Here is a 14,752-nt window from a genome sequence, read left to right on the forward strand (position 1 = left end):
TTTTAATGGAGTGAATACATTGAAAAATGTGGAAAAGATTGAGGTCAAAATAACAGACGGTTATTCACGACCAATAATCAGTGTGCTCACCTTAAACAAACACAGTCATGTTGACTGACTCGCCTTTAGTTTTCACTCTTGTGGTTATTTGAAGTTATCAGAATGAAAGTTTACATGAAAACACAATATTTCACCTTGTACCTGCGACCACCAAAGTCTATTAATGAAAAGTCCACAGCTCTGCTTATTCAAAGTTTAACTCCTGTTGCAGACCTGAAGGAGGAAGTTTAAATTCTAAAGTTCAGTGAGGGAAAGGTGTTGCACTACGTATTTGTTCATTTGAGATAAGACAAACTACAACTTACTTTTTACCATTTATTTAGAATTGTATCATTAAGTAAAGCTTGATCAAGGACTTTCTCTGTTTGAAACTGGCTGACTCTCTAAATCTCACCTCGATGCTTCTGTGCGAAACAAGTGTTATCTCTTGAACTTTGCCTGTCCATTGGAAAGCAGCTGTGCTCTTTCTCATACCCTGGCTTTTCTCTCCAATGTATTAACCCCCAATAAAAAGGACAAATGCTTGCAACCTATCTCGTTTATCAATAGGATATGTACAGCTCTTGTAATAATACAGTGTATTAGTGCATGACAATTGTATCACAGTGTCTTAGACTCAAATCAGTGTGCATAAATCAGACAAGTGGATAGAGTGCACAGGAATCTCTGGGCAGGTGGTCATGAGGGCATAGTGATTTGTCACAGTGGTCAGGTGAAATTTAAATGAATAAATCTTAACAAAAGTTAGGACAAGTGTAGTAGCTGGATGACTTTTCAAGTTGTAGAAATTATTTTGCATTACTTCTGGTACTTATATGTCGTTACAGGGAATGGCTTGTGATGGATTTGTACCTCACCTTAATAAAATTATTTTAAATAAGATTTAATGTGAAAATGATATGATTCATACCTCATATAACAGTAATATTATAACTTTTTCTTTTTCACAGTTACACTGAAGAAAAGAAATGAATATCAACCCACAGTTCCAACTGACAGCACCCCCAACAGGAACACATCGTATAATACAGTGTGTATTTGACAACAACCTCAAGAGGCTAAAAAGATTACTTAAGGAGAACGACATAAATGAACTTTACCCATGCACAACGTGTAATGACTACATAACCCCACTGACTGCTGCTGTTGTAACTCACAACTGGGATATTTTTACTTTCCTTTTGCGGCAGGGTGCAAACCCAAACAATGTTTCAGAGCAAGGCTTCACACCTCTGCATTATGTCTCAATGTATGATGCACCACTTGATTTTGTGGAGGAACTGCTTGAAGCAAGAGCTAATCCAGATGGATGGGATCTACATCCATACACACCACTGCACACTGCTGCCATCAACAACCGACATGACGTTGCAAAAGTGCTCATCTCTGCTGGTGCACTGGTGACACACTTAGATGGCACTCATCCTCAACATGTGACTGACAATGTGAAAATAACTCGGCTGATTCACAAGCTCGCATCGAAAGGAGATAAATTATGCTCTGAAATCAGATATTTTCTTGATGTGGAAATTGCTGTGCAAAGTAAAACACAGGAACAAGTGTTCAAAACTTTTCACAGTCACATGCTGTTGGAGCATCCTCAGACCCATCTGACCATTAATGAAGTTCTTTTTACTGAACCTGGGCCAGATGGAGAGAAATACCGCCAGGGAAGTATCAAATGGCTGAAGGACACTGGAAATCTGAACACCTACATTGAAGGAGCAGTCAGACGCATTCCAAACATTCGCAAGGAATATGTACATGACACTATTATTACTTTACATGCAGTTCTGTGTACTGTGGAGGAAATAACAAATGAACAAGCACAAGCTTTAGTCCCCAAACTACTGGACAGGCTTCGCTTAAAAGAGAGACCTGATGTGTGTGAAACTGTTCTGCAAACACTGTATGTGATAACACAGAAAACAAAAGGCACAGATGGCTGGGATCTGAACTTTGTCAAGAAATTGTGCAAAGCAGTTGCTCCTTTTGTCAAGGTCCATCACCACTCAGAGATCAGAGTCTTCACATATGGTGTATTTGCAAACTTACTTTCAGTTGAACATGTGGGTGAAATCTTTACATCAGTGGGGATAACTGCAGTGCCTGAGGACATACTGATGTCTGCAGAAATGACCAACAATGACAAGCTGAAAGAAGTTCTCAGACGACTGAACAATTATTTTAGCAAACCAAACGTGGAACGTGAGGACTGTACAGCCTCACCTGGGCCGAGGAAAGAGAAGACCAACAAGAAGACAAAGAATAACAAGAATATTGACATATCAGACAAGGAAGAAGACCCAAATGACAAGTATTTGAGTGAAACAACTGATCCAACATCAATTCCTGTTGTGGAGTCAACTTCAAATGTTCAGCCACTCCACTCCAACACCACTGTGTCATCAGATACACACACATGGCTACAAATCAGCAAGAGGTGGAGAAAAAAATTAGAGAATCTGGTTAGCACTGATGGAAGCAGAGTAACCAGAGTTAGGAGCATGAAGTATGTGAATGATGAAGAGTTCCGCATAGCAGAGGGCAGTGATGGTACTGACGTCTTCTTGGGGCTGAGAGATGATGGCACTGAGGTTGCTATCAAGAGAATGAAAAAAAGCAACTATCAAACGCTGAGGAATGAGGAGGGATTTCTACGACTTCCAGAACTTGATCATCCATCTATTGTACGATACGTTGACTTTGCAGAGGATGAGAACTTTGGATATCTTGGTCTTCAGCTTTGTGAATACACCCTGGAAGAATGCATCAGAAAAAATGATGGTGGTCTGCAGAAAGAGAAACTTGTCTGTCAGTTTCTGGAGAGTTTAAAAGTGCTTCATTGTCAAAATCCTCCAATTGTCCACCGTGATCTCAAACCACAGAATGTTTTGATTGGTAAGGAAAAGTTCAAAATGTATTGGAGTAATGAAATTAAATCAGAAATTCAGAATGACTGTAACAGTATTCCAAATTTAATTATTATACCTTTTTTTTTATTTGTCCCGTAGATGTTAACGGGAGGGCGAGATTAGCAGATTTTGGCATCAGTAGACGGTTACTCAAGGGCCAAACAACTTATTGCACAGGCAGTGCAGGAACAAGATGCTGGAAGGCCAGGGAGACTTTAACAGACGAAGCTGACATACGATACAAGTCAAACACTGATGTACAGGTCAGTTTTACTACAACACAAACTGCATTGATGAATAATTGAAGAATACTCCTATCATTGCTCAAATGATCTGTTCAATTTTTAGGTGGCAGGGATGCTGATTTATTACATCCTCTCTGGAGGACACCATCCTTTCGGCGACAAGCTTCATAAATGTGAGTACAACATTGATGAAGGTTTGTACATGTTGGACCATGTTGAAGATTCAGTGGCAAAGGACCTCATCAAGTTGATGATCCATAAGGAACCAAAAAAGAGACCAACAGTGGAAGAATGCTTGAGTCATCCCTTCTTCTGGAAACCTGAGAGGTAGCATCAGTTTCATTGTCACCTTTTATTTCTGTGTATAGCAGCTCGCATTGTGTTAACAAGAGTCGATGCCCATGAGTGGCTCAGTGAGGCTGCTCTAAGTGATGCTAACATGCTGATGCTAAGAAGGTATATTGTTTAACATGGTCACCATCTTAGTCTTGCATCATAGCATGCTAATACTGGAGATTCTAATATGTGGGTCAGTGACAAATAAGAGTTTGCATCATGAGCAATTCAAAAATGTTTTAATAAATAGTTTTAAAAGCTTGTATTAGGTTTGCAAACATTTATATCTTGAAATTCTGTTGGTTTCATGTAATTCCAAATAGATTTTGAAAATTTTTTTACAAAAGGAAAGATGGGTTACCCCTGAAAATGTCAAGTGGTGTAACCACAACAAAAGGAGAAATATTAAATATGTATTTTAACCTAGAGTGTATGCAAGTGTAATTATAAAAACAGTTACTTAATTTTAATATATTACCTGAAATAGATTTGTTTGTAGAATTTGATTTGATTATTTTAAATAGAATTTTAATGCGTATTTGCAATACAGACCAGGACAAATGCTGAATAGAATTTGACAAATTATGTATCAACTGTTAAAAAATATGGTTATACATTGCAACAGAGGATTACATCTTATTCCCCATGAATTTTCCTGTAAATTACAATATTTTTATGAAAAATACTGGTTACACCAATTGACAAAACCAGTTACACCACCTGACCATGTTGCTTTTACAGAAGAAACTGCCACTACAAATCAAGCATGACAGTCAACAAGGTCAATTGACCTTGTGCCTTTCATTATTTTCAATGAAGAAAAAACATCAACAACAAGAATTGGGTGTTTTCTGTAGGAAACAGTTTAGGAAACAAACATGGCAACAAAAGCCATGTGAACTTCTGTTCTATTATGAAATCATTCAAAAAACAACTTCCAAAAATCATGTGAACTCATGTTCTTTCATTAATTAATTTAAGAAACAAACATTCATTTTTAATATTTTTTTTTCCATTTCTTTTAATTCATAAAAGAACATAATTTTAAGAAACAAACATCCAAAAATCATCTCACTGGGCGGCTGTAGCTCAGTGGGAAGGTCGCTGGTTCGAATCCCCGGCTCCCCTGGGCGGGACTGAGCTACATGTTTAAGTATCCCTGAGCAAGATACTGAACCCCAGAATTGCTCCTGATGTGCAGTTGGCACCTTGCGTGGCAGCCACTGCCATCAGTAAGGGTCCTGCAATGAGCTGGCGACTCATTCAGGGGGTACCCTGGCCTTCGCCCAGTGAGTGGAACTGGATTCGGCCCCAGTAAGCCCCCCTCAGGGGGATAAAAAGCGGCAACATCCCGCGACCCTCACGGAAAAAGCGGAAACGAAAAAACGAAACGAAAAATGTGAATGTTCTTTTATGAATTAATTTAAGAAACAAACATCCAAAAATCATGTGAATGAACCTGACTGCAATGAATGAATGTGTTAAACGTGTATGGTTTGAAATGTTTTCCAGTCGTCTGTCATGAGTCTTGAATGACGTGAGTTCAAAGGTTCTGGCTCGGAGATTTGGTGCAGCACATCAGACTCATAATAGAATAGGATTTCAGGTGGATGAGGCCAGGTGAAGACATTCTTCTTACTGTTGCATGCAGCTCACTTCCACTTCTTCGCCCACCACCTGGATGACCTGTCCCACGAAAGGCTTACTTTCATATCTGACCAGAATGAACTTGCCTTTCAGATCCTGCTTACAGTTGGTAGATGTTGAAGGAAGATCTTCTGATAGGTTGCGGAAATCAGCTGGGCTTGGATCATAGCACTTGCAGATATCAGGTCTTGCACAGAAACATGAGATTTCCTTACACTGAATCACAGCTGGCTCTTCAGAGGTCACTTGATGGATTTTCAGTGTACCTTTTACGGCTGGGACATTTGTTGGGACTTATTCATCGTACTTCACAATGGCTTCCTCCGATATCCAAAAGTACTTGATGGTTGAGGGCTGATCCTTCAGGAAACTGTAAAGTACCTCAGCTGCTGAGCTTACAGCCATAGTTCCCAGAGAAGTCTACATGAATGCAGATTTCATCCTTTCGTAATGTTTCTTTTAGCTCTCTGAATGTTTTGACCTGGTGGAGCCAGTTGAATTGGTGCTTAGCTAGAGAGTCTAGCTTTTTGTTAAGCAAAGCCAGCAGATCATCACACTTTCCACTTTGTGTGACTTTTGCAAAGTTAGCAAAGGTTTTGCCTTCTTCAGATGTGACTACCCTGGACCACTGCTGCCATGTTAAAACAACATCCACCAGAGGTCCTTCAAACTCAGTCTCATTGTAGCAGCACATACATCTATTTCTTGTTGGTCGTGTCACATGCAATAGTTGCTAGCAATTTTGAGATTCTGTTGGTAAGGAGAATGCCTTTGTGGTACAGTTTGTCAACAAGTAGCTTAATCTTTTCAAGGTCAATACAAGCACACATATTTCTATCAGTCTTTTGCAGGTGTAATAAAAAAAGGGCAGTATCTAACAAATTGCCTGTAAGACAGTCTGAGGTGTCTCATAGCTGTTATTGTGTCCTTTTTGCCTGATAACATGTGGCTATTCTCATCCCTACAGAGAAAGCTGGCCACTTCTTCTTCTCTTTTGTGAGGCTTTCTTTTAGTTTTTTCCATTTTGCTCTTTTAACTGACCATTTTCTTTTTTTTCTTTTGCCAATCCAGTTTCCTTTTGTCTTTTGTTTTGCTGCCTGGAGTACCCTTTTAACTTTGCGCAGTTCAAACCTCAGCCTTTCCCTCTCCTCCAGCACTGAGCTATGGTATTTCTTCTTTCTTTCCTTCTCTGAATTTGCATGAGTTGAGAATGCTTGCAGCCTCTCTACAACTGGCTGCTCATAGTCATGATCATCCAAATGATTATGCATGGGCTCAGGATTTTCAAGATGCTGAATTTGCTCATCTGATGTGTCCAAAGATGGTGGGCTTAAGTTGAGAACATCAGCAAGCACCCTTTTCTGTTCTCTGTGGTCTTGCTGATACTTTCTCCACTTTTGCCTCAACTTCTCCTGCTTTGATTTGGAAAGCTCAGCTATTGGAGTATCTTTAGTATTTCCCTCTCTTTTCTCCTTTGATAACTAAATAGTAAAATAGCAAAATGAAAGCAATTAGTCTAAATAACTACATTACAGTAGACAGTATTTCCCTGGAAAAGTGTGTGTATGTGTATGTGTGGTGTGTGTGTGTGTGTGTGTGTGTGTGTGTGTGTGTGAGTCTCTGTCAGTGTGTGTGTGTGTGTGTGTCTGTGTGTGTACAACCACCTTTCTTGCCTTTTGGCAAGGTAAATGCTGTAGGATCTGCATTGACTCGTGCTCTGTGACCAGCCACTTTTTCTTTGCCTGATAATGGCATCTATTGGGGGAAAAGAGGCTCTATTATATTACAATAATTATGAAACAATAGAAAGTTAATAAATGTAATTTAACTGATCTAAATTATAATCTTTGACAAACATTTATCAATTGTTGGAGTATCAAGTCTTTTTAAAGCTGCTGTTCATTTTCAACATGATCACTGTTCACCCACTGCTGCTTCATTAAGTAAATTACATATATTATATACATCTTAAAGTTGAAAGTGAATGGAATACAAATATTTATTAATTATGTGTTTAAAGCTAAACATTTCAAAAACATTAAAGCCATGCAAAATAATGATTTTATCCTAACCTTCCACAGCTTTGATAATAAAGCTGTGGATAAATTGCCACTTTTTTTCTAAGAAATATAACACTAACACTTAAAAATAGTTCCACATAGTAAGTTAGTTCACATTACATCTTTAATCAGCATAAAAAACTCCTGATATTTGACAAAATTTGTCTCGAACTGAAAGGAATGTAATAACAGTCAAATGGTGTAACCGGTTACACCATTTGACTTTTCAATTCAAATTTAACAGGCAATATAATGGACACCTATGTAAGCACATGGCCTTGATGTGAAGATTTCAAACACATAAATAATTTTTACAGTTATTATGAATTATAAATGATTTCCTAAGGTCATACCATTTGACATGTAACTCAAAGCACACCTGACCATACCCTAAAAATGTCAAATTATCAAGATTTAAGAGAGAGCTACGAACCTTGGCATGCAGCAGTCAGGCTCATCAGGGGTCCGTCTTTGTGATATAATTTCCTGCCACATGGTCTTCTTACACAAATGAACAAAATGGCTCTTTGAATGTCGGTTACACCGCCTTGACAATTTAGGAAGTTGACTTGACAGACACAATTCCCCAAATTCGTTATAATATTCAGAACAATGATGTTCCATATAATTTATTCGTTGTTAAACAACACACATGTAGGAATATGCCAAACTATTTGATAATGTGTTTTAAAGAGAATTTCATCCTTTTTGAACAAGTTTTTCATACCAAGTTTTAATGGTTACACCACACTGACATTTTTACCATTATCCCCTGAATATTCTCTCAAAATTGATCAAATCCAGAAATTTTAGACGAGGTCTTCAAAAAGAGAATGTATTCAAGTAATTTGTGAATTTATTTTCAAATTGAAACCTTTTTAAATTTAACCAAACCATAGGAACACATGCAGACATACAGCTCTTTGTTTGTTGTTGTTTTATATCAGCTCATTTCCAGCTTTTTCGATTATTATTACTTATTTTATTATATATTATTTAGTGTTGATATAAAATACTTCACAATCACATACGTTACTTTTAATTGTTAATGTTGGTGTACTGAGTTTTCTCTATCAAAATATTGTGTAAATATATGCAATAATTATGGTTTACTGTGTGCGATGACATGAATATTGATAAATGTATAATCAAATTTGTTAAAATTAACATTTTGGTGTTATTTCGTTTTAAAAAAATATCATGACACAATGAATGCATTCATCACGCAGGTGGGTATTTACATGAGAGAATATAGAGTTTAAAATCTAGCGGTCAAAATGACCGTTTGTGGCCGTTAGAGTAGTGTTGGAAGTCTGGCTCTTAGCGCGCGTGTGTGTGAGTGTGTGTGTGTGTGTGTGTGTGTGTGTGTCTGTGCGTCTCTGCAGGACCTGTTAATCTTCTCCCCGTTTTTCATTAGCATGATGTGATGACAGCATGTGAATCGCCGACCGTCTTGATTTTTAGTAAAGTCTGTCTCCATCTGAACAACTGCGCAGCTCCTCTCTGTCATTGAGATCTTTTGGCCGCAGCGCCGGGTCATCCTCCAGTAGGTCAACATCACGTTCGTCGTCAAAGGAAGGGGTCTATTTGACCTACTCACCACCAGGTCTTCATCTCCTCCACCAACTCTACTGGGTTGTCTGCACTATCGACTCGGGAACAGCTCGGAAACGGCTCGCTCCTCAGCTCTGAGTCTGCAACGACTTGTTCCTCGACATTAACGTTATTATTATATCAACCGGTGGCGGCACGGTAAAAAAAAACAAAAAAAAAAAACGTGCTAACTTTGTTAGTGTCGCGGTTTTCTTTTTGGTTTCTTCCCGCTGTTTTCCTTTTTTATACCCGCTTGGCTCATTTAACCAGAACTCGGACTGCACGCCTCTATCGTAAACCAACCGCAGCGCTTCACTTCCTGGTTGCTGTCTTTCGTCTTTTCACGGTCATGATGAGTCATGGAATAGTCCATTACAGTACGAAGGGGGGGGGGGGACGGTGATACGATTTGGGCATTCTGATGTTTTTTTTTGTTTTTCGTAGTTTTTTCTTTATTTTCTGTTTAGAAGCACAAAATTATAATTTACAAAGACAATGGTGGGGGGCTACGGGCCTGAGGCTCCAGGCCCATGCTGGTTGGGGGCCCCTGCAGGTTTGGGGGCCCAAGGCAATTGCCTACCTTTGCCTTAATGGTAAAACCGCGACTTGTGATGGACCATCATCGCAGTCTACAGACTCCTGACATGGCTAGTAAAACTCCATGTTGTCTCTTTTTTCCATTTCACTAAATAAGCATCTTTAACACATTTTATTTTTCAGGAGACTTGAATACTTGAGAAGGATCGGAAACATCAAGGAGGTGGAAAAGTGGAAAGATGCTGACCAGGAATTAATTTCTTCGTTGGAGAAATGTGTCGGGGATGGATCCTTCAAACAGTGGAAAACTGAGGTGACAACTGTACAACAACTGGAACTTCTCAATTCCTTATTTTCACTTAATGACTGGATGTTTTTGGTGTTGCAGTTGGCAGAGTTGGTGAAGAAGATGGATCCCAAAAATAGATACGATGACAGCACACTGGCATTCCTGCGCTTCATACGAAACCTCCACGTGCACTAGTAAGTCAAACTGAGTTAAAGATGATGAGCTCCATTATTGTTTATTTAATTGTCATGCAATTAATTTTTGTATCTATTTGCAGTCCCGAGGATGCGGCCAGCGTTGATCTGATGTCGATGTTTCCAGATCTCTTCGGGTGTGTTTATCTGTTTGCCAACAGCAGAGGGTGGAATTTAAGGTCGCCTGTGAAGGAAATGTTTGGAACAATGTTCTCCAGACTTGTAAAGCCATCCACAGAGGAGGATCATGTTGTTAGGCCAGTTCAAGAATCTCAACTTCTGTCTGGGGCAACTGCAAAGTGACAATACTTTGAGCAGGGTCTTTACTGTAGAAAAGAAAAGTCCTGCCACAACTGAGTTGATTTGAACTGCATTAATGCAACAAGACCTGATGCTGGGTGGTTGTAAATCAGCACCCCAACTTCTCTGTTTGCTTATTTTCCCACTGATCTGGAGCTTAAAAGTCAACTGTATAGTAAAAAGACAAGTCTACAAGCCTCTGGATGTTTCCACATTAACTGAATGGAAACTTTCTTTTTGTGCTATCACTGAAAAAAGCTCCTTCAGGTAAATAAATGAGTGCTGATGTAGTTCTACGTAAACTCCAACAGTAGGACCTTGACCCTGGTCTGTCATTGACACGGCTGATGTTAAAGACCTGTACTTAAAGGAAATAGAGAACATGAGTCGAAATTCTTTGCTTGAGTGAGGATGGTGTCAAAAATGTAAAAATAAGTCTGTAGTGCTTCTTCTCATCATGTGAATATTGTAATTAAAACAATGTAATGGAATATAAAAGCTTTACATTTAAAAAAAAAAAGAGAGTTTTAAAGTTTGGAAGGATTCTCTGTATTATAAGATTATCTGTTGATGATAGAAATTAGTGTTTGATCATGTTTGTTTCAGGGTGAAGGATCAATAAGATCACATCTAACCTTGATATTATAATTTGTTCCTTTTTATATGGTGTAATATCACAATGTGATGTGGGAATTATTTGACTTTCCTCACAAAGGACAGTGGAATCTTTAATTTCCCCAAATGTTAGTGGAGTTTTTGCAGACTGTTGTGCTGAGAGAAACGTGCTTTTGTTAAGAAAGAAAACCTTAATGGAATATGCAAGCTTTACAACATGCAGATTCTTTTGTATGATTTTTGTTTTAAGCATATTGAATGTTACTCTCAAAATATACTGTACATTTAGTCAGCTGAGTATCAAAATACATGTGTACAAGTATGATTCTAAGATGTGTTTTATCATTCACTGATCATTACCATTAGAGCTCTGGCTCTAAAAGTCCCAGTTCATCTTCTCCACTCTAAGAAGCGTTAATTACTTTGTTACGTGGAAATCTCACAATATAATGACAAATTAACAAAGAACATTGGGATCTAAAAGCTGATAAGTGTATGATGAAGATTCAAATGAACATGTTAAACTGACAGGAGACAATCTTTTTTCTATAGTTTATTACACTACGTTGAGAGTTGAATGCACAATGTGACACACAGCAAAGAGCCACAGGTGAGAATTGAACCCTGGGCCACTGCAGTGAGGACACAGTCTCTCTACATCGGGCACCACTAAACACCATTTTCACCTTATAGAATACAACAGCAAGGATTTATATTATGATTTTATTCAAGGAAATATTTTAATTCAAGGAAATATATGGAAATATCTGTGTCATTACTACAAGTAGCTTTGTGCTTTACCACCATATATCTGACATGGTTTCAGCTCTAGTGTCTTTTAAGCCAGATATTAAGTGTTATTGTTCTTTATATAAGAATGATAGTATAACAAAACAAACAGTACTATGGGGTAATCCATCTGTATTGTCATTGCTCAAACCCTACTTAAAATGTTTCAGTTTCCTTAACAGGCCTATTTTAAACATTTTCATAGATAAATGTTGGGACCCACAGATGAAGTTGTTAATTGTGGATTTCAAAATTGACTCTGAACTGAACTCGGTTTCCCAGAATTCCCCATTCTTCACACCTAGGTGCAAAATTCAGCTTGAGCTACTATTGGTCACGGTGACAGTTCCCCCTCTGACCAGATAGTCAGAACTCCAGCACCTTCCTTTGTACTTCCTCTTATTCTCTTATCCTCACTCCTTCAACCTCGACACTGTCAAGAACTCCGGAATCCTTCGATCAGTACGAGCTGTTATGGTAATCTTGGTTGTAGTTATTAAGTTAATTATTAATCAGAGTCACCAACTGATAGTTTAGTACCTTCTTGTGAGACTGATTTGATGAATTTGCTATCTTTTCTCTTCTTCAAGGGTGGAGCCCCAAGGTGATCTAATGTAAATTGGATCTCATGATTTATTTGTTATCAATAATTATCTATGATGATCATGAATTATTATTGATTCCAAATTTAACTCAAACTCCCTTTTAACGTTGCATGAACACTACATAACTGTGCCTTGTGGAATGCAGTGTACAACATAATGGTGCCCTGTGTGAGACAGTGGATTGTTGGTGTCACGGGGTTTAGGGAAATAGGAGGTGGACCCAAACGCGGTTACTCAGACAGGAGGCAGGATTGTGGAAACAAAAGTGAGCTTTATTAAACCAAAGGCGAAATCTACAAAAACCAAGAAGCAACAAACTGACAAAGACTGAAGGGGAATCAAAGACTTAAATACAGAGACACACTGATGAGGGGACGAGGTGCAGGTGAGGAGAGAGAGGAGGAAGGAGGCCAGGTGGGGTAATGAGGGGGGTGCACAGAGGAGAGAACACTGACAGACAGGGAGACAAATTGCAACAGAGGGAATACACAGGACACACTGAAAGGACCATGAATCATGAACCATGATGTCAGGTTAGGGTTTAAAGGGGAAAACTTAGGAAGGGATATATGAGGTGGACCCAAACGCAGTTACTCACGGGAGGCAAGGATAAAGGGGAACGAAAGACGAGCTTTATTAAATGAAAGCTCGATGCAAAAAAACAAAAACAGACAAAACGAAAGGCAAAATAGCAAACAAGAACTAGACAAAGTTCCTATCAAAAGCAAAGTTCAAATCAAAGGCAAAATGCAAAAGGCAAAATCCAAAACACTACCAAGAGGAACTGGGAAAGAACTGGGAAACAACAGGAGCAGACAGGGGATGACAAATACAATGACCGGACAAGGAGTGAGGGGAATACACAGACTAAATACACAGACGCTGATGAACAGACGAGGAACAGGTGAGAAGAGAGGAGGGAGGAGGCCAGGTGTGGTAACGAGGGTGAGGAGCACATGAGAAAACATGAAGAGAACAATACAACAGACAGAGGGGAGAACATAGGAGAAACTTAAAGGACACAGAGGGGCATGGAAAATCTAAACAAAGACACAACAAGACATGATACAAAGAAATAAATCCATAACCAGAACATAACAAAGACATGACTCTAGAGCGGTCAACGTCAACTGGCGGCCCGCAGGCCAAATCCGGCCCGCCAGAGATTTCCATCCGGCCCCCAGAATAATACTTCTGAAAATTAGCGCGTGCCATAGCCTGCCATCAATAAATCATTGTAATAAATGCATCAATGTCATTGCACATTTTGTGGCGGGTTCCAGCGCAAGAAAGCCTGCACACGAGTCACCTCATTAAATTCGACACCGGTTCTGCGCTACTGATGTAATAATGTGCAGTTCCCACAAATTACAGTTTCACAATCAAACATCTTCAGAACAAAACAAGGGCACACAGCAACAATCAGACATGTACACAAGGCATCAAATCGAAACACGTCAAATCACCAACAGTCGGATAAACACTAAACAGTCACTCCCATAAGTCTTTGCGCCTTCAGCGCTCCGCGTCGGCAAACGAGACTCCTCTGATCATTACAATATTTTATTGTTTCACGTGCTCATTTTTCTCAAATGTCAAAATTGTCCTTGCTTGGGCTTTGTGCACAACTGCGGTGTCTCAATAACAACCATCAACATAACACAGTAATTGCAAGCCTTCTCTCATGACAATAAAAGCAACAGGCCTCAGTTAAATGTTTCTCTTTATATCAAATTAAAGAAGCCTGTGATCCAACAAATCAATACAAAATCAATACAAATAATAAAACCAAGAAAATCCCAAGACTGAAATATTCCCATTTCCTTAATGGGAGAAGTTACATTTCCCCTTCGACACTATCTTTTTAATGTTGGGCTTGACAGCTGTCAGGCTTATGGGCAAGCAGTCCTCCAAAGACTGGTTTGACAGTCGGTTCCTCTCATGCGTTTTTATAGAGTTCATTTTTGAGAACGCAGCTTCACAGTGTATGTTGATCCAAACATGGTGAGAACATACATGGCCAGTGTCTTCAGTGTGTCATACTCTTGGGGACAAGCTTCAGCACCACGGAGAGCAGCCCTCACGTCACCGGCTGCCTGGATGTCAATCAGTTCACTGCGAACAGCCGCCTCATCCAGCGGCATCACCTTCCTCACGTTAGCGGACCTGGGCTGACAGTGAACGGGTCACACCAATCCAATGACATCCCTGAAAATGGCAAAGTCATCAAATCTGGCAGAGAAATTTTCCCTCAGCTGTGTGATAAATGTCTTCATGTTCTCTGTGACCCTGCTGTGACCAAATGTCTTAAGTGTGTTAAAGTGTAGCAGCCTCCCCGACAACAAATCTTAGTATGTGTGAGGAGCTGAAGAGGACGGACGTGCTCCGTGTTGCTCCGTGTTGAACAAGAAGAAGCCAAAGAAGAAGCCTGACTGCACGGAAAAGTGAGACAATGCCTCCTAAGTCAGACCCTAAGTGGGATCAATTGAATGAAAGCCTGATGGAATTGCGGAACAACATCGGATTGTGACCGATGAACTTCGGAAAGATCTGATGGCGGAGTTGAG

The 14,752-nt window shown here is 39.4% G+C and overlaps 2 protein-coding genes across 3 annotated transcripts in view; one reads left to right on the top strand and one right to left on the bottom strand.

Moving 5' to 3' along the window:
- The window catches only part of LOC115590287 (serine/threonine-protein kinase ppk4-like), a 336,079-nt gene that overhangs the window by 245,730 nt on the left and 75,597 nt on the right, over positions 1-14,752 (bottom strand). The gene's annotated exons all lie outside the window — the stretch shown is intronic.
- LOC115590299 (serine/threonine-protein kinase/endoribonuclease IRE1-like) lies at positions 2,560-10,219 on the top strand. Its single transcript, XM_030431639.1, has 6 exons — positions 2,560-2,961; positions 3,075-3,238; positions 3,324-3,547; positions 9,577-9,706; positions 9,782-9,876; positions 9,960-10,219. Exons 1-6 carry the CDS (start codon positions 2,568-2,570, stop codon positions 10,177-10,179), a joined length of 1,227 nt encoding a protein of 408 aa, XP_030287499.1. The 5' UTR covers positions 2,560-2,567; the 3' UTR covers positions 10,180-10,219.

This window comes from Sparus aurata, chromosome 10 (genome assembly GCF_900880675.1).
Source record: "Sparus aurata chromosome 10, fSpaAur1.1, whole genome shotgun sequence".
Classification (NCBI taxonomy): domain Eukaryota; kingdom Metazoa; phylum Chordata; class Actinopteri; order Spariformes; family Sparidae; genus Sparus; species Sparus aurata.

What these genes read in the sequence shown, in the direction of transcription:
- LOC115590299 (XM_030431639.1), top strand. Translation starts at nt 2,568, where the DNA reads ATGAAGTATGTGAATGATGAAGAGTTCCGCATAGCAGAGGGCAGTGAT. An exon ending in TTCTTCTGGAAACCTGAGAG is followed by an intron (nt 3,548 to 9,576) that starts GTAGCATCAGTT and finishes TTTATTTTTCAG; the next exon opens with GAGACTTGAATACTTGAGAA. An exon ending in TCAAACAGTGGAAAACTGAG is followed by an intron (nt 9,707 to 9,781) that starts GTGACAACTGTA and finishes TTGGTGTTGCAG; the next exon opens with TTGGCAGAGTTGGTGAAGAA.